Source organism: Cyprinodon variegatus, unplaced genomic scaffold (assembly GCF_000732505.1).
Source record: "Cyprinodon variegatus isolate N-32 unplaced genomic scaffold, C_variegatus-1.0 Scaffold301, whole genome shotgun sequence".
Lineage (NCBI taxonomy): Eukaryota > Metazoa > Chordata > Actinopteri > Cyprinodontiformes > Cyprinodontidae > Cyprinodon > Cyprinodon variegatus.
In genome coordinates, this window is record NW_015150754.1 from 318,936 (window position 1) to 339,626 (window position 20,691).

Genomic DNA, 20,691 nt, shown 5'->3' on the forward strand with positions numbered 1-20,691 from the left:
TGTGTGTTTGATGCTACTTTTACAATGTTTCATTATCTTTTAGAGATGCATGTCTCATTGTTTATTCACATTCACATTGAGAATTTCTAAACATTAGGCCTATACATGTATGCTGCCTAATCTGTTGCCTTATAGGGTTGTAGCCGAGCAGTTAAGTGTTTTTTTTGTTTGTTTTTTTTTTATTTATTGGATGTTATACTTTGGGATGTTATTTGTGTTCAATTACACCTTCCGGAAATAATTGACCATTATCAACTTCACACAGTATCTTTAAATTGATATACAACAATAAAAAAACAAAAAACAAAACTCCAATTAACACCCAGAAAATAACAGAGACCTCCCAAAAATTATTGAAAACCCCTGCAGTTAGGGATGCTGAATAACCCATGTACTCTGCCTGTGTGAAAGCCAACAATATAAAATCCTTTACAGCAGCTCGAATGTTCCAGCTGGAAACAAATGGATCATTTTCAGTCATGCAAAAACAAATGTATGCCCTTCTCATCTGTCTCTGAAATATCTGTTATAAATTCCAATAAAATATTTATTTTGCTTAAACATGTGACTTGTGATATCAGCACTTTCAAATCACACAAAATATATGATAAGTGTTGATCCACATTTGCCACACACAATAAGATGCATTGCTGAAAGGTAGCTTACTGGAAAACAAAGAATTATCAGAGCAATGTAGAGATATGAATGAAACGTACAGTACAGTCAACGTAAAGTACAAGGGGGAAGGAAGAAGTAACTAATGAAATGGAAGAAAAGGTTTTCAGAAAGAATGAGTATGAATATGACAAACTGCTCATTTCCTATGTGAGTGTTCAAAATAGAACAGCACGAAAGGATGGATGTGGCCGCAAGCATAGCTATTCCTCAGCTAAGTGGTCTATCTGAAAAAAGATGTAGCCTGTGCAGCAGTCAGTTGCTCATATCTTCTCACTCTGCTTGCCTTAAAGATTGCATCTATTATCAAAAGAAATAGGAGTTATCATTCGTGGCACTATGGGTGATACACATCTCAAAAATCTATCAAATATATATATAAATACGAAGGAGAGCATTGTGATTGAGTTAAAGATAAGGCCAAGCCAAAAGCCAATAGGAGATGTGAGAAACATTATTTTTTGGCTTGATTAAGTTAGAAATCTGGTCAGAAAATATGTTTTTGAATGAGCATTTTACAATTGCTGCCTTTCTTATTTTTGAGACCCAAAAAGAGAAACTGATTCAAGGGGACCAAATAATAAGAATTTACTGATGTTCCCTCCATTTATCCACCTCCACCGACTGCTTGATTCTTCGCCCTAAAAGATCTGTGTGATATGTCAGCTATTTTAAGCAGCTACATTAAATGATATATCATTTGCAATATATTATATTTTCTATTGAAATCATATCTTACAAATTCAGTAAATTAATTTTGTGTGAGATTAAGAGAGAAAAAATACTTTAGCAGATGCCAGGCGGTCTAAATGAAGCAGCTGAATTCTTGTCTTTTTGTTATTTCATTCTCAGAATCTTTTAAAAATGGATTGCTGAAGATTGCTCTGATTATGTTGGACTAATTGTTGAATAAGCCACCTAATTATTTCAGCACTATATCATTTTGTCAATTGTTCTTGACTTGGGTCACCGTTTGTCATTGATGGGCAAAACATTCGTAAGCCTGACCATTTGAGAACTGGTGGTCTACACATTACATATGGAGGCTGATGTTTACAGCTGTTAGAACAGTGTACAATGTCAAAAAAATAACACAAAAAGTAAATAGTGTTTTGTACTTTTCTTGTTTCTTCTAACAATACTTCTTGGGAGATAAATCTAAAACAGTACACTCCTGATCAAACCTTTAAGACACATTCTTGGATCTTAGGGCAGATTATACTTCTGCAACCGCACACATCAAATGTTGCTTGGGTCTGGTCGCAAACCAGTTTTGCTGGTATGCTTCTGCACCGTCGGTCTGGAATTTATAGGGACGCACAGCAGTTTCCCACCAAAGCGCAAAGGGGAGCCTATTCGAGTGGTCGCGCAGAGAGAAATTTGCGTTCCCTTTCAGGAGCAGTTACAGGGTTGTGCATGTGCATCTTTTATGTAAAGTGCAGAGAGCAGGTCTTTTAAAAAATATATGAAAATTCTCCACTATACCTTTAAACAGCAAAAAGAAATGGGTGTAGGTAAGCAATAAATTGCAAACAATTCCTCGCCCATAGGCTTTTTGCCTGGAGTTTGCATGTTCTCCCCTTGCATGCATGAGTTCCCTCCAGGTACTCCGGCTTCCTCCTACAGTCCAAAATCATGACTGTAGGTTAATTGGCTTCTCTACATTGTCCTTACATGTGAGTGTGTGTGTGCATAGTTGAACGTCTCCGTTTTGCACTGCGACAGACTGGAAGGCTATTAAGGTTGTACCCTGCTTTATACCAATAGACTTCCAGAGGCACTGGCCCCACCCTAACAGAAAAAGCAGGAAAAGATAAATGGGTGGATATATGTATGGATAAGCTGATCAAAACACCATATCCAAAAAAACAAACACTAAAAAAAACAATTTTCAAAAAAGTCATGAGTAATAAGTAGCTGTGCCATTGTTGTTAATGACCTCAAATCGCAAATGCTTCTAAACGCCATGCCAGTAGCCATTAGAAATTTCAATATTGATTTTTTTTTCATCAACAGGCAATTTTCTTGATGCTGAGGGAGACGAAACTACGTGAGGGCATTTTTTTGTTCATAAAATCCCTCTCTTGTTTATACCGTCTGGTGGTTCCAGGGATGTAGTTGGCACCAATTTGAAGTTTACTTTGTCCAATTTCTTGACAGACAGCCAATTGGAGCCTTCAGCTCAATGCCAATGAAATCTTTACAGTTTTTCTCCATAACACCCTATTAAGAAGTTATAAATGTCAGGCTTTGTGCATCCAACCTTAGAAGCAATGGCATGCTTTATCTTTTAAAATAAACAGCCTTTCCAAATGGTAAAGTAATTGTAAGAATAATTAATTTGTGGGTTGAACAGCAGAGATGAGTAGGTGGGTTGTGGCCGTTAAATACCCAATCTACTTAGCCAATGCCATTGCCATTTTTACATATATCGGGAACATTGGAGGCCTTTTGGTGAGAAAGCAGGACATTTGTGTCCTGAGTAGCTGAAAGAAAACTAGTTCATACCGTTGACTGTCACGCTGGGTCCCTGAGCATGACCCTCAAAATGCACCGTGGGTGCTGTGCACCACCAAGTCCTCCCTAAGGGATGGGTTGAATGCTGTTGACCAATTTTTAGTGTACAATTACAGTGACAAATGTGATAATGATGTTTATCTTGGTTCAATATTTTTTTTTCTTCAGACTTTATTTTCAAGGTATTTTTTCTAAATATTAATTGAAAACAACTCACAGAAAGTTATTAGACTTTTATTCGAAAATTGAAAATGGGAATTCAAAACACCAGCTGTCTTTCTTTGAAATGCACATTTAGTGAGGTTTAGTTTATATTAAATGTAAAGATATAACTATAAAATCCCTTGCTCAATTTCAGATGTTAAATTAAAACTGCATGTTTTTTTCTTTTCCTTATGCTTCTTACAAAAAAAAAAAAAATCCAATTACAAAAATACTCACAGTCCACCATTGGAAAAACTTATCATCATTGGAGGCAATCACAGTGTAAAGATAAATCATGACTGACTCATTAACGATAGTGCCATATGTCTATTGTTGGTGGCAAAACCCTTCCTATATGTTAGTGCTTGATCCTAAAACATTTTAGAGACTCCAACAGAACCGGGGAGCGGAGAGAATCACAGTACCCACTGTAGCCATGACCTCAGCTCCATTCAATATCCTGTTATAGGGTTAGTGTCCCTTCCACTGGCCCCTAATGCATGCTTAGTATAAAGGACTCAAAAGTATTTAACAACACTTGATCAACAGTCAGCTACTGCTTCATACTTATTTAGGATGCATGACTGCACCCAAATCAGTGACTCCATACAATCAGTTGGGAATACATTGCATTTAGTAGAAAACACTTTACCAGTTGCCATACTAAACAACTTGACATCAGTGTTGTATAACGAGGATTAAATTGTAATGTAAACTAAAGCTCTCTTTTCTGTAGAGTGAACTGAGAAGAAGCTGAAAATATTTCTGTTAGACGTTGTGTTCTTTCTTGTCTGATCTTTTAAGTTTTTTTTTTTATCTTGTGTTTTTGTTTACTTTGGTGTAAAGAAATTGTAGTTTTTAACTTCTGAAAGTTGCTGTATAAATAAAACTTTTTTGTAAGTATTTAACACAGAGCATACTTTGATTCAGCATTGATAAGATGTGGGCATTGAATAAATAATAACATTGTTTCAACATTGTTTTGAATGTCATTATTGTCCAATGATAGATTCAATATCAGTCATCGACTTGGGACAAAAACCAACCTTTTTGACCATAATTCAACATTGACTTAACATTTTTTTTCTATCTGGGAATGAACCAACAACAAATGTTCCAAAGTCTATGCCAAGCGTAACCATGATCCTACACATAAATTATGCTTTAGAAAAAACCTGAACTAAAAAACAAAAAGTAACCCTGGTCTCACACCCTTCTTAACTGTTGAATATGAAAAGTCTATATGTTAGCTGAATTGCTTTTTGAAAAAACGCCTTCCCATACACAAGAACACCCATAATTAAAATCTCTGATAACATCAGGAGAAAACTTGGACATAACGGGTCATATTTTATCCAATTACTTCATTCATTTATTTCCAATTTTTATTTATATGAGGTACACCCCCAGGCTGCCCATTTTTGTGTAGCTTGGGGGTAGTCAACACTTTTGTCTGCAGGGAGCATAAAGCATAGTTTTAGCTTTGCTGTCAGCTTAGTACATGTTGTGTTTTTAATACCATCTGAGAGGAACATCTGTAACAATACCTCTGAGAGCTGCAACCCCTGCCACCTACTGTAGTTTGCTGAATACTCCATACAGCTGTTGCATTAAAGAATCGTTCTACTGATCGATCATCCAGTTACATGTATTATCAAAACATTTTAAGGTGGGTAGAAATACCAATTATTAAATATGTTATTTTTCATCCGTCCAAAGTTAATAATGAAATAAACATTATTTGATCCTCCATAACATCCAAAGGATTTAATAGAGCCCTGTTTTTATTAAACCACATATGTACTGTATCTTAAGTAAATATAATACTTATATAAATACAATACTTATACTGTATTGATCTTAATTTTTTTTTTCTCATTTCCAACATTTTATTTAGAGGCGTTTTAATATTGTTCGATTATTGGATTCTTTCCTAACCTAGAGCACAAAAGAGGAGTACAGTAGCTAGGATGCATGTCTGTAAACTGCTTAAAGTTTTATTAAAGGAAAACTCCTTTTGGTTCAACTTTTTCTCCTTCCTTGGCTTTCAACTAATTCTACAGTGCAATTTAAAATTCAGATCTTTATAGTGAATAGGTTGATTTTCATATTGCACTCAATAAAGTATTCTTCGATAAATTCCCAAAGCACTATGGGTTTTCTTGTGGGTTCTGCAGTTCATAAAAATTCAGTGGGAGGAATATCTTTCAACCATCACTGTAGTCCAATGGAGGAAAAAAATCCCATTTTTCAACCTTGATGGAATCAGACAGACACAGACTCCTGAAATCTTTCTATTAAAGCAGTCAAAGTAGTTTCAATTCAATCATAGCGTTTGTTGAATAATTTTCTTGTTATTGTTGTCTTGATATGCATTTTCTCTCTTTCTCTAGAGCATATAGTTTGGCTAACAGTTGTGACCAACTCCTAGTGGGGAGTTCCACTGATATTGTTACAAGTGTGGTTTATTTTAATATTTCCCTTTTTTCTCATGGAAGTTACTCCTGGGTGATACTATACTTGATCTGACCCTGCTGGATGACTCTTAAGCTATTGGCATATTCTAGCACAGGATAAGGGTTGGTTGCAAAGTCAGTGACTTCATGCAATGGACTGATTTTGATCAGAAAATATTTTTCATCAGTAATTTATAAGAAATTACTCCTTTATTTACTAACTGATGCTGAGTAGCTGTTAGAAGCTACAGTGTGAGAAATGTTTTAAAGCTTTTGAATCAGAAACTAAAACTATTATTATAAAATTATTATTAATGGTAAAGCTGAATAAAAAAAAAAAAAACAACAAAAAAACTATTGTGCAGGAAATTACCTATAGGTCCCATTTATTCCTACCCAAAATGGTGACTGTATTTTGTTTGTAAGATTTTTATTATTTAGATCTATACTGTTTTTTGCAGCTTACTAAACCAATTTTAAAATATGTCCTTAAAAAATAACGGAGGCTTAATAGTAAGCAAGCACATTGAAATGCATCGTTGAAATGCTTTTGTTTATATAATTATGTTTGCAACTGTAATGTGTACATATACATTTTGTATAATATTTAAATAAATTCTTAAAATGTTTAAATAAAATTCAATGGCTGTAGGGATTTCTGGCAAACTGGTTTCTTAGCAGCTGCAAAAATATAGTATATACACTCCTTTGCATCACATGTAGTTTCTCCTTACAACTTTGAATGGCAATTTTCTTAAAGTCTTTTGCTAGCAAATATTTTCAAAATGATCTACAGCTTAGATTCATCCACATTATCTCCATTGTTTGTAGAGAGAATTATTATATGCTTCACTTCAACCTCCTACTTGGTGCTGCAAAGACACAAAGCCCAGTGGAAAACATGGACGCAGGTCATGTACATCCCACTCAGTGCTGCTTCCTCTTGTGTGATGAATTTATATAGCAGAACACATTGTTTGAAATGGCCCACACACTAGACATTTCATATAGTGGGAAGGTATAAAATAAGATTTTATGGATTTAATGTCTGTGTATGTACAGTATACAGCTTTGATGTGGGTTTTGTCTTACATAGACTTATATAGATTTTGTTTTTCCATGTACTGACATTTCAAAATGTTATTTTTATGTTGGAAATGGAATGACATTTACATTCTCTTAAGAGTATAAAGTTAATTTTATTTGGCTGTTTCTTAAGATCTACCAATTCCTTTTCTTATACATAAAATTTTAGATGTACAAAACAGCCACATTTCTGAATCTAGTTTACCTTAGAATATATTTTCCTTCCTCACTCTGTATTAGGGTACAGCCTCTTATAATATGGCTGACGAATTAATTTTTTTTACTCATCAGTAATTAGATCTCCGTTAGCTTTGAATAGCCCCTTTTCCGCTGCTGCTCAAAAGCCCCAGGCTTTGCAAAACACGCTTTGCTTTTACATAGAGAATAACCCGATTAATTGGCATTATCGGCGCTTTCCTTTCACGGAGCAACCTAGAACTGAGCTCTGCTTAGTTGCAAGGAGCAATGATTGATGGGTTGTTTGGTCTCTTTTTTTTAAGTCCACCCATCTCATCATCTTTAAAATACTGTTTTGTTACAGCCAACACACATAAACTCACAGTTTTTGCAGTTGTGTAGTTTACCGTTGTCTAATTTCTTAAATGCATGATGGAGCAGAAGAGGAGAAGCTATGACCATTAGACGGATGATGAGGTCCAGGCTCTTCTAAGCATTTTTGCTGAGGAGGACATTTAGCGGGAGTGAGATGGTGATGCGTAATGTTCGCATCTTTGCCACAACTGTAGTCAAAGTAAACATTCTACACACCACAAAGCAGGTGCCCGTCAGGCTCTAGAAAATGAAGCAGGACTAAAACAGGCTAAAGGAACACAACAATGGTAGTGGATCACACAGTCGGACGAAACACTAGTATAACCAGCTGAATGTGAGCGTCGGACACAGGCCCGCATACACGATCACCGGAGCCACAAAAGAAAACGTATTGTCTTATTGTGCTCTTTTAGAATAATTTTTTTTTAATGTGTGTGTAATTTCATTAGCACTCATAATGCCTCTCTTGTACAACTGTCCATGCTGCTGAATACAGCGAGGTGCTTGACATCCCACAGCATTCATTGGTAAAAGCCGAGACTAGCTACACTAACATTAAACAAAAAGGCAAATAAAAACATAAAAAAGCTCAACATTTAGAGCATAACATTTTTCAGTTTTTCACCACTCCAATTGTCAAATTGGCTGTATGTCTAAATGGCAGCATGTAGCCCTTTTTTTAAATAAGTCTAATGTACCTTAAGTAACAATCTATTATGCAATCTAAAGTATGATTTGATGCACATTCACCTTAGCATCATATGAGGTACAATAAAAAAATTCCCTTGGTTGGTAAATAAAAAAATAGGTAAAGATAAATATATAAATATACATCTGTTACTCAAAGATGACAAATTTCACTGTTATGAATTGGGTTTCATGTTCACTTAATGCAGCAGGTACCTTTGACATCACATTCTAGACCGTCGCCCCTTTAAAACTAAAGAGGATGCGGCACTGGCCTGGATGCAAAGACCCAGCATTCCAGCTTGAGATCACATTACACATGGTGGAAAACTCTGGAGCTGTGGTCCTTGTTCTGCTGGCAAAAGTGACTGCACCCTGCTTTTCAAAGTGGAAGAGCCTAAACCCAGCCTTAATGTGCTAATATCACCAGTTCTGTTACGATCAATCAGGAGGTTTTAAAACTTCACCTGTCGACAAACTGAGATAGCCCCAGGTTTCATCCTGTACAGAAGTGCATCTCAGGTGCCATATGTAAGCCTTTTCTTTCTGGACCCGCAGAGTCACTGCCTGTCTCCTTCCATCTCCTCCCGTTAGTAAGCAAAAACGCAGCTGAGCTGAGTGTAACCTGAAGATGCTCTTCTAAGCTCGACAGGTAAACTAAAGGTAAAGATTCTACAAAGTCTGTGGTGCTGTATTGAAATGATTCTGAGAGACTGAGGTGACAAGAAGATCCAGGTGAATCCAGTGAAATGTGTTGCATTTCAATCCTCTTGCATTGATAACAGAAGCCTCTTATCCCCACATACACCTGTCAATACTGTCACATTAAATGCATTGTGTTTATTGGTAATGGTTCATTATTGGATTAAGTGAAACTTGATTGATTTAAATTTTACCACAGACTACTGTTACACACCTGTTTGTGGGATATCTGTTTCGTCAATGCATCACAATTAATGAACCTAATGTTATCAAAGACTCTACCTCAAGGACTGATTTAAAACCCCTTTCATCTTTACTGATTCTTTCATGTATACTGTGTTTTTTCTAGTAGTTGTAGTGTTTGAATGGTTTATTAGAAATAATAATACTGTGTTAGGGTATACTAGGTTGAATATAAGTGAACATTATTTTAATTTTGGTGGCGTGTGATTATTTTATAACAGTTGCCATTTGTCCGTAAGAGCTGAATCAACTTTCTTTGAGTTAAATTCTTTAATAGACAAATATTAAGGTTTGAATCTATGAAGTTCCTCCAGAGCTGCAAATTACTTTGGGAGACACTTTTGGTAGGTTAAATTAAGACATTACCTGTTTTACACAATAATATTTTACATAAAACTGAACTATATTTAAACATAGGCATGATCTGCAATCTGTATTTATCATTATTATCCATAAGTTTTTTCACTGCTTTGGTAGAACACTAACACACCATTTTTCAACGCCAGTTAAAAATATGCCACATATTAAATACAGATGAAAGAAATGTTTAAAAGTTATTTATTGTCTGATGGGCTAATATTTAGTTAACACAGACAGGCTAAGAACTTTTGGGTGCATTTCTAATTGTATGAATTCTCCCACTCTAAAAAAAGGTTGAGGTGAGGATTAGATTATTTTCCACAAATTTTTTAGTAACACATCTCAAGCAAAATTTAAGTGTTTCAAATTTGTTCTCGATTTAAAAATGCCTTTTCTTCTCAGGTTAAAGTCATTGGTTTTCTTTTTAAGTCCAAGAGGCCTTTGACTCCCTGTCTTTTTCAAACATTCAAATCTATGCAGAAGAGCAATGTAGTGCTTTGGACTATTTTACAAGGGCTTTTGGAATAAAAAAAACTGTTCGAGAGCCAATGTAACCTTTGCATACAAAGTGCTTAGCAAGTGGGGCTACAGTACTAGGAAAAACTACTTAATATGTACAGCCATCATATGAACTTGGCACTTAACCAATTATTTGTCATTTCAATTAGATTTGTTATTCAAGCTGACAAGGAGAAGCATGGCCCACCCACCCACATACCTGCTGTCACCACAGGAAAGGCTGCAGATATGTGAAAAATGTATTTCTTGGTAATGCTTTCCCAGCCGTCACAGGGCAAATAAGGACCTTTACAAGGTAAAGCTAGTCAGAGAAAATATAACGTTATGAATCTTTTTTTTAAACCAACTGTACCCCTTAAACATTTTTACTTGTAATTTTCCCACTCCTTTGTATAACTTAAGCCATACCCTTACCCAAACCAAAACCATTACAAACACATACCAGACCCCAAACCGATCCGAACCTCAAATCACAACCTTAGTACTAAACCTAACCTCATCCCCAGAGAAAAACTTCTCCTCATGGGGAGCAGCCGTTGATCCCTACAAGTACTATCTATACCAATAAGTCCTGAAAATGCAGCATATTCCTAACATATTTACCACGAGAAGAGAACAAATTATTCCAGATGGCAGATAATGGGGTACAATATGTACCTGCATATGTATATAATTCCCTTTGAGACCTTAGAGAAAGCTGACATTTGCCATGCTTTGGTCCCTTTGAGAGTTAAAGCCTAGAAATTGTGTCATAAATCAACACCGGCCTCTTAAGATAAAAAAGAAGAAAAAAAAAATCTTGTTTTGGTGAACCCTCTTTAATCTCATGAGCCATGAAACCATGCACCGCAACAATAATCTTTAAAACAATTGTTTATTAGAGCTGTCTGTTACAGGCGTAATGCCAATTAATATCATCCCAGGCTTTACAATACGAAGTTTTACAATAATGTTAATGATGGACTGTCCACCCTCATAGCAGGGTGGTGAATCTTAAAAAAAGCAAATAAAAGTGCGTTTGGCAAGTAAACACTTCATTTGCATAAGAAATGCAGTGTATGTGCAGCATTGTTCAAAGGACCCTGAAGCAAAGATTATGCATCAAGATATGTACTGTAAATAAAGATGCTGAGTAAATGAGTGCAGTACCTTAATAGCAGAGGTTGCAATCTGGAGGTGGTGTAGTCGCCTAAGGGTGCTCTCCCGATCGGTAAAATAAGAAGCAGCCAGCTGATGGAGCAGCTCCAGAGAGACCACAGAGCTGTTACTGTTGCCCTCTGACTTCTTATTTAGTTTCTGCTTGTCCAGGAAAATGGTCAAAGACTCTTCTCCTGTGAATCAAACATCAATTCATTTCATTAATCAATTACTAATTAAATAAATACATATTTCTTTCACTTTTTTTTTTACTTTCTTTTAAAAAAATAAAGCCATCGTAGTTTCGTGTTTGCTTAGTATCAGATAATTTAGCATGTTTTCTCTATAGTATCATCTTATACTAGACAACTAGAGGACATAAAGTCTAGAAAAGGCTTTTACTTTGGTTACCTATGAGGGTTTTGTGACTACCTTTAATTTGGTTATAAGCCCACTGAGAGAATACATAACATACTGTATTTTAAAGGTCCTATTTCATGCTTTTTAAAGCTTATCAAATTCCTACGGACAAATGTATACAACACTGAGGCTCTCCACAAGGAAGATAAGAGCAGACTCTCCCTGCTGAGGACACTGAGGTATTTTGGACCGCAGGGGGCGCTGCTAAAGACCTTTTGTGACTGTTGTGGCATCAGCCATCTTTTATGAAGCCTCCGACCACAATAAGTTGGAAAGGAGTGGAAAAAAAATAAAAATAAATGTATTATGCCATAATGCCTTTAGCAATATGTGGGCCAGAGATTTTCTTTTATTTTCATTTGTTCCTCTGCTACCATATCATATGAGTAATAAGTGTAGTATCTTTTGTAGCTTCGGAGGCGAAGTAGTCAGAGCTAGAGTCCCATCTTTGGGCTGTTGAACATCTAAGAGTTAGACCAGGCCCACTAGCTAAATATCTCACTAAATATAGTGAGATTGTTGTTCAACCAATGACACCAGGTACACCAACTGGAGGTCACTAAAATTAGTGTTGCTTAGGCGTTCCAGTTTGCCAAATTTGATTTTGTCATTTTCTCAGGCGTCCCTCCCTCATCTGATCAGTAAGGACATGTTTAGAAACATGTCATCATATGTTACTTCCAACCAGGTTATTTAAGGAAGTATTCCGTCTGATTTCCACCTGATTTTCAATACAATTAATCTATTCATGTTACAGGGATATTTATCGCAGGCTTTTAAGGTAGCTGTAATTAAACCTTTGCATAAGAAACCTCTTGATTCAAGCGACTTGGTCAATTATAGCCATATATCTAATCCTATTTTTTTTAGCCAATTTTATTGAGAAAATAATTCCTATGCAAGTGTGACTGCTTACACCGTAAATACATTTTTGAAGAGATTCCGTCAGGTTTCAGAGCTTTTCATAGCATTGGTGAAAATCAGTGTTACTCTCATGGCCTCAGATTATGTACCTGCATCTTTTCTTTTCCTGCTACAACTCAGCGCTAAATTTGATACAGTCAATCAAAACATTATGTTAGAAAGGCTTGAACATTCAGTTGGGATTAAGGAAGAAGTATTAGGTTGGTTAAAATCTCATTTGCCTGGCAGATATATAGTTTTTTTGTTTTTTTTTTGTCAATGACAAATCTTCCAAAAGCTCAATGGTTACCTGTAGTGGACCACAAGGATCCGTTCTATGGCCAATTTTTTTTACAACATATATACTTCTTACTGGTAGAAATATTGAAAGGCATGGCTTATCGGTATAATTGTTATGCTGATCTTGCTAAATTGTCTCCCCATCCATGAATCCTGATGAATCCAACCCACTACACAGACTACAGTCGTGTCTTCAAGAGATACAAACCTTGATGACTCTAAACGTCCTGCTTTTGAATGCTGGCAAAGCAGAAGTTATTTTCTTTAGACCAGAATTTTTGGAAAGAAGCTGATTAATAAATCATTTAATATGGCTGGGATTAAATTGATCTCAGAGTAAAGAAAAAAAAAAAAAGGTATAATTTTTAGGGCTAATCAGGACTTGTCATTTAAATTGCATATCAAAGAGATTTGTAGAATTTTCTTCTTTTATCTATGAAATATTGAAAAAAATTGAAATTTCTAGGAAAATATTCAATGCATTTGTTACTTCAAGGCTGGGCTTGCTTCTGTAATACCGGTGATCGTGACCCTTGTGTCAACTACCATTTAAGTTGACACTAAGTAGAACAACTCTGCATAATGTCTCTGTCACTTAATCAGCTAGCTTGCTTAACTGTGCAAAGACTAAAGCATTGCTATCATTTTGTCCCTGAATGTGGTTATTGCTGGCTGATGTTTCAGCAATGAATTATTTAAACTTGAGAGTCTCATTTTCTTCCAGCATTTCAATACTGCTTAATTCATAATGATAAAAAATGACATGGTAAAGCTTTACAGCTTCATTGAATGAGTTTACTTGCTTCCGCTTAAGCAAACTGCATGTAAAAGATTGATGAAGCTGACAAAATTGACTTAAATGAAACAGGAATGGAGAAATCTAGCTGAAAAAAGATCATATCAACATCAAGAATGTGCACTTTTGCTCTACTTGAGTCTAATCAGTATGCAGACTGGTTGTGCACATTTAGCTTGGACTGTTAATTAAGCATAAGAGTCTACCTATCAGTGTGACACTGCATTCATCTCATGCCGACACTGCATTCATCTCATGCCTCCCACAGTCATACTCATGTTCCCGACAAAACTTCATAATGGAGGTATTTAAGTTCTTTTGGTAGAAATACTAAGACCTTTTTTTATTTAAGTGAACAATTAAATACAGACTCTTCCTCAAACACATTTTTTCCTCTGCAGGGGTGAAGGCTGAAAAAAGCTCCAGCATATGGCGACCAATAACTTAGTTATTTTCCTTTTCTGTTGTCTTAGACATCTATGGTTGAGTCTAATTTTTTTTCAATAGAAAGTAAAAGGAAAAGATAAATGTTCAATTTGTCTGTAGTGGTGTACTCACTACAGATCTTCAAACGAGAACATCCTCAATTTTGTTTTCTTCCCAAACACTTCCTAAAAATGAAAATATGTAGGTCCTCCTTACCTCCCAGGGTAGCCGAAACCAGGAAGTGGGTTCCATACTTCTTGATGAGGTTTTCGTGTATTTGCTGCAAGCTTGGCCGTCGCCCCAGTAACCGCAGGTTGCGTAGGAACTCTGGTGCTAAGGGCAACGGAGCTTTGAGAAAATCTCTCTTCTCTGTCGCCAAGCTGTTCACCTTCCAGTGGCTGAACTCCCTGCAGGTATGAACAGATTTACAATTGAGTTTCATACAGTTAGTGCAATCCATAATTCAGTGCATGCATCCATAATGAACTGTAACCACAAAAGTATAATATCAATGACTGATTACATTTTACAAAATCCGCAGTGGGCAATGAAGATGAAATTATGTCTAAAGGGGCATCTTTAGTTCAGATCTAGAGTCAACATATGATCAATCACTTTGTTCATTTTTCTTTCAAAATATTATTTGGATAGGTATTATTCATACAAAGGCAAAAATAAATGTCTGTTTCAAAAATGCACAATAGCAACTATGTGATCCTGGTACTCCCTAAAATATGTTTTACTTACATTAAAATAATAAACCAATTCCAAAAACATTAACACAGTCTATATTACTTGGCAATGGTCACACAAACCAAGCGATCTGTTTCTTTTGGCTGGTGCATTGGGGTTGGAACAAGTTTAGTGGGCTAAGCACATTGTTAGATTCAGAGGGAGGTCTCAGAGTTCTCAGACACAGGAGGTAAGACCTCCTATATGTAGGACATGTATTCTCATACAGCCAGCACTCCTCAATAGAAGTTCAGAATATTCTTTAGTAAATCATATCAACTGGATGTAACTGTATGTAAGCTTTTCTTTTTTATAACACTATTTACTATTGCAGTATGTTCATTGCTTTGCTTTGCTTAAGTCAAAAAATAACTTTTTAAACAAATCAACATTGACATTTATACGTTAAAAGAGGCAAGTATCAGTTCACAGTAGTCTTATATAAAGGGGTATATACAATAATAAAACAAAAAATCAAATTTTTAAAGCAACACCCAAAGTTTTTTAAACCTAAATTGAATAAATTAAACAAATACACCCTCTAGGGGCTTTTATCAATCTGCACCATCACTCATCAATTAGGGAGTTAATTTTAAAATGATTCTTCTAATTACATGCAGCTGAGCTTTAAACAAAAGCTCCACAGGTCAGAACTTTGTGTTAATGTGTTAATTATAATAATAATTTTCAAGTAAAAACTTGTTCATAATCTTTCAATCTCTTCCACATCTGCTTTGATTGAGGGTATAAGTACAACAGGGACCTGACACAAAAATAGGTGCAAACTGTCCTTATCAGCTGGAGTTGATGGGAGGGATTGTTACTGCATGTACTCTGAAAACTGCTTTGTGCAGCTAGGAATTAAAAATAGAAGCAGGACAGCTGTGAAGTACAAAGTTACAAAGTAAAGAAAAGAAAAGGGAAAAACCGCACATTAACGCATCTATAGCTAAAGCTGTGTCAAAACTTAGGGGCTACATTCTACGACAGACGTGGTCTAACTGGGACAGGTCCTTCAAAAATGGCACAGACATGAAGGCCGGAAGTGAAGGGCTGTAAATTCAGACAGGTCTAGCCTGGTTCTTCTTTTCCCGTCTCCTACACTACTTGGATGATTGCCCTCGATAAAAAAGATCCAGCTGATTCAAAAACACCTATTGTAGGTGTTCTGGCCTCATCTGTGAAAACCAGCCTCAGGAACTTTGGACTCATGTTTGATCAGGATATATTTTTGGAAGGTCATTCACAACAGCTGACAAACACTGCTTTTTCCCCGACAGATATATATCTACAAGTAGGAGACTGATCTTGAAATGATAATTCATGCTTTTATTTCATTGAAATTGACTGCTGTAATTTTGTTTTAATGCGTTTCAATAAGTAATCCCTAAATAGACAACAGATCATACAAAACTCTTCTGCCAGACTGCTTTATCAGCTCTTCACTGGCAAATAAAGAATTGATTTTAAAATCTTGGTGCTGACTTTTAGAGCCTTGCATTGTCAGGCGTCGCAGTACAGTGCTAAGATGCTTATTCCCTACTCTTCTAAGCGCCCCCTTTGGTCTTCCACTCCAGGGCGGAGCTAGAAGACGAGCCAGAGGTGGCTATGGCCACACCCAAGGCAATCAGTGGGCATCCTTATGGCCATCCCAACCATGTGATTTCTGCTTCCAATTTGAACAAACATTACAGCATCCAGAACCAGCTTTTCACCTGTAAAACAGAGGGTGGCAGCAGTGATACTCTCAAGTGGAATGTTCTAACTTAACCTTTCAGTTGCTGGTATATTAACAATAAACAGAATTACAGTAACAATTTTAGTAAAAATACCTAAGTTAAAGACGACTTAAACAGAATTCATTTTCTTTTTTTAGAACTGTTTTATGCTTTATTGAGAAGAAGTTAATGTTTTGTTTCTCTGCAATCATCAAGTAGCCCTCAAGTAGTTTTATTTCTTTCTTTTATGTACAGCACTTTGTGAGAAGTGCTTTATACTGTAAATAAAATTTACTCAATTACTCAGCAGACGTCTTTTACCAAGCAACGAATACTGAACATTGAGTGAATGTGGCATAAATCATATATATATATATGTGTAATATACTGTATATGTGTAATATATATATATATATATATATATATATATATATACACATACATACACACACATATATATTCTTATTGAGTAGTTGAAAAGGAAATAAAAAAGAAAGGTAATGCTATGTTAAGAAAGTATAACAAGGTAAACCCTATAAACAACTTTTTTTTTAAACTTGATTTAAACTTTTATTTAAAAACAAACAAAAAAACTTTTGCCTTAGGATTCTTGGGATCTTTTTTTTAAATGATTTACATGAAGCTAAAGGAAAACAAGGTTTGTTTGGATAGTATACAGTACAGGCTTCTGATCTAATTTTAATAATGAGTATTTGTGTAGAAGGTGCTAAGCAAGACCTATCTGTTTTATGATAGGTTTGGACAAAAAATTGTCCAAACTGTGAGGTGTGCAATTTCAGCATTTTATGGTGTTCTGTAAAATTAATCCATAGGATTTTGATTAAGATTTTTTTGCCATTGCTTTAGACTCTAATGTCAAGCTCAGTCCCATTTACATTCATTAAGTAAAATATCCAATATTAATCTGCTAAATTTAAACTTTTAAAATTAGAAACCTTAATATAAAGCTATATCAAGGCTTTAGCATTATAGAATAGAATTCAACTTTATTGTCATTTCACTGTCACAAGTACAGAGCAACGAAATTAATACTCTGCATTTAACCCATCCCCTTTGGTCTTGCTTAGGGTGGCAGTCTGGGAGGGGGGGTTTGAAATCACAACCTCAGGACTCAAAGCCCTATGCCCTAACCACTAGGCCACCACTAGGGGAGCAGCATTATGCTTATTTCATGAGGATCTTGCTTATCTGTACTTCAGTTGTTGTGAAATATGAAATGTTCAGGCAAGAAAAGCATTGCTGTTCTTGTTAAACTGAGTACCTAGAGACTGGTTTTGTACCCAAGCAAACTCAGAACTAAACTCTAAAGTAATTCCTACACCCTTACTTGCATGTATTAGGAGCAGACTGACAATTTCATACTTACATAATAAAGGAAAAATAAAGAGTGAACAGTTTTAGTACTCTAGTGGCTTCATCTACAGTACAAGAAAGACACATCAGCTCTCAAGTAGTGGAATGCAAAGAGTAAAAACAATACACAAAGTTAGGATTATTATCTAAATGGCTCCTTCATTTGCAGTGTCAAGCAATTTATCTGTTATCGTAAGCATTGACCTTTATAAAATCCATTAAAATAATGAGAAACATATCAGAGCGTTACAAATGTATCATAAACAGCCTTATCAACATCATCATTATCACAATTATAACAACAATAAAGATCTATGTTTTATACTGTACAGTAGTGGTCATTCATAACTTCCCCAGTTCCCTTGATGGATCCTTGGCTGGTCCCCATACAATTCTTTTTTAACTTTAATCTTTGTACTAAAAATATTCTGTCATGACTTGTGGACATCAAGATCTAAAGAGAAGCACCATCTCCTGGTCAGACTCTGTAATCCACTGAAAGGGTGAAGTCAAGAGTAAAAAAATATGCACGCCCAGGAGAAGGAAGGGGTCACTCTAGTGGTGGAAAGTTGCAGGGGATTTTTCTGGGAGTTGCAGGGAAATAGGCTGCAATTCGTCTCGCGTTTGACTGGGAAGGGCCATGTTAAATGGCTGCTACTGTAAGCAACATGAATGGAGTGGTCTGGAATAAACAGCAACAGTGGCACAGTTTTTCCCATGAGTGTACATGCTCCCCTAAACACACACACATACCCCCCCCCCACACACACACAAACAGTAATGCAAACACAGAAGGAGGTATAAATATACTGTATCATTGTCACAGTTTCCTACCAGGTGCTACCTTTTTGCGGTCAAAAGTTTACCATTACAGACAACACAGTACCATTATTATTCTGTTGACAGCCCAGTAGCTACTCTGAGACATACAACAGGCCATTTCTCCTTTATATTACACAGTAAATATGAATAGGGCCATTCAGGCTATAATAGAGACAGCAGTAGGCTGTAATTAGTTTTTAGTTGTTGCATTGAATACTTGTCTTCAAAGGCAGACTCACTTGTGCTACCATATAGTAAAGAGCATGACAAAGCTGTTCTAAGAAGGAATGGCCTCAGGAGCATACGGTCACACTTGTGCTTCATTAGGATGTTCATTTTCCCTTAATGTGCCAATTAAGGTCTGCCCACAGCTGCACAGTTGCAGCACAACACTGGTACAAGCTACCCTGAGCTTTGGCCATACTGTTTTGTCTCAAAGGCAGAGCAACTAAGGCAGCCAGGGTGCGAGAGTACACTTCGGAGCAGCAGGGAAAAGGCGTAAAGAAAGAAAAGGTCGACAGGAACAGAGACAACCTCTTTCTCACCTGTTGTTTTCAGAGACACTTACCCTTACTTTACTTTCATGAGTTTTTCTTCCACTTGCATTCTCAGTGTACTTTCCTCCTATAGTTGAGTCCAAGATGTCACACTTGAAAAACATTTTTCTCTGCAGGACCATGGCGCAGCAAGCACTTTGTTCTTTCTCACAATTTCTGCTCTCGCACCCCTGCTTTCTGAGCCACCTTCACAATAATTGGTGCAGCCACACCGACTACATTTTTACCAAGCAACAAGCTTAGTTTGTTCTCTATATGTTCCTAAAAATAGAAAGTTCTGCAAAAAATCTCAAACAACCTGCTTTAATAAAGATGAAATTTTTTGGAACTCCAGCTTTAGTAGTTTTAAGGGGCTTAGGTAATGCAACTACGCTGCCTTAAAAATAGTAAAGTAAAAAGCCTTTTTTTAAGTAAAAACCACACATTTCAAGTATTTTAAGTATGAAGTATTTCTATTTCATGTTAAAGACAAAAAGGCAAAATGGCAAAACATGAAAATGGCATAAGAAAAGTGAGAAATAGCAAAGACCCATCTAAAAAAGCTATTTTCTTCAAGGTCCTTTAAAATATCTCTACTGTACCTAACACCAGATAGTAAATGGTTGTATTTTACAGTATAGAGCGCTTTCTGTTCTAACTGAGCTGTCAAAACACCCCATACTATAACCACATTAAACTAATCGTACTCACTAACAACCACACTTTAATACATCAATACGCAGACCGGAAGGCAATAGGGGTTAAGTGCCTTGCTCAGGGGTATATCTACATGCTACATGAGAAGGCTGTAATCAAACCCGCATGCTTCCAATTGAAAAAATAACTCTTTAAACCACAGAAAATATGGTCAGCCTGTTACACATTTGGCTAAATAAACCTGCCCCATGTGATAGCATCATTAGTCCTCAAAATATACAATTTTTAGGACTATAAAGGCATATTGCAATACTGAAAAAAAAACAAAAACATTCAGAAGGCTTAAACTTCTTGAACTATTAAATTACAAGCCTTTTAAATCAAAGGTTGAATGTATTTGCATGCTGCAAACTACAATTCATCACATGCATCAGCAAGCACTATTTGTAGTTCAGCATTTAGTCAAGTACGTCACAGGATGGCAGTAGTTGCAGACTGATTTAGTGATGCTGATGTTGACTGATGTGTTTTCAGACCCGCTCTGCAATTAGTGAACATTGCAAATGGAGGAACTGATGGTGACCAGGCCTGAAATACAAAGAAGCACACTGCATCATTTACTTTTCATTTACATTTCTCCTTGCTCCGTTCCCTAATAGTTAACAGTGAGGCTGCTAGCTGACCGCTTGGCTAATGATGATAGATTGTGTTAATTAAAAGGTTTTAGCACAGCACTGATTGCACCTGCAGCTCTGGCATTCATTTTTGCTGAAGAAGAGGAAATTTAGCCTTTAAACAAATGTGTATATATAAGTAGCACAACACCTCAAAGTCTATAGCTGTCATATACTGTATCAGATGATATAACT

The 20,691-nt window shown here is 36.1% G+C and overlaps 1 protein-coding gene across 1 annotated transcript in view; it reads right to left on the reverse strand.

Moving 5' to 3' along the window:
- Positions 1-20,691, reverse strand: part of LOC107090588 (BMP/retinoic acid-inducible neural-specific protein 3-like) — a 241,338-nt gene that overhangs the window by 82,478 nt on the left and 138,169 nt on the right. Inside the window, exons 3-4 of the mRNA XM_015384051.1 lie at positions 14,200-14,390; positions 11,151-11,332 (exon numbers count right to left, since the gene is read on the reverse strand). Coding sequence (XP_015239537.1) covers positions 11,151-11,332; positions 14,200-14,390 — 373 coding nt within the window. The remainder of the gene's footprint in view (positions 1-11,150; positions 11,333-14,199; positions 14,391-20,691) is intronic.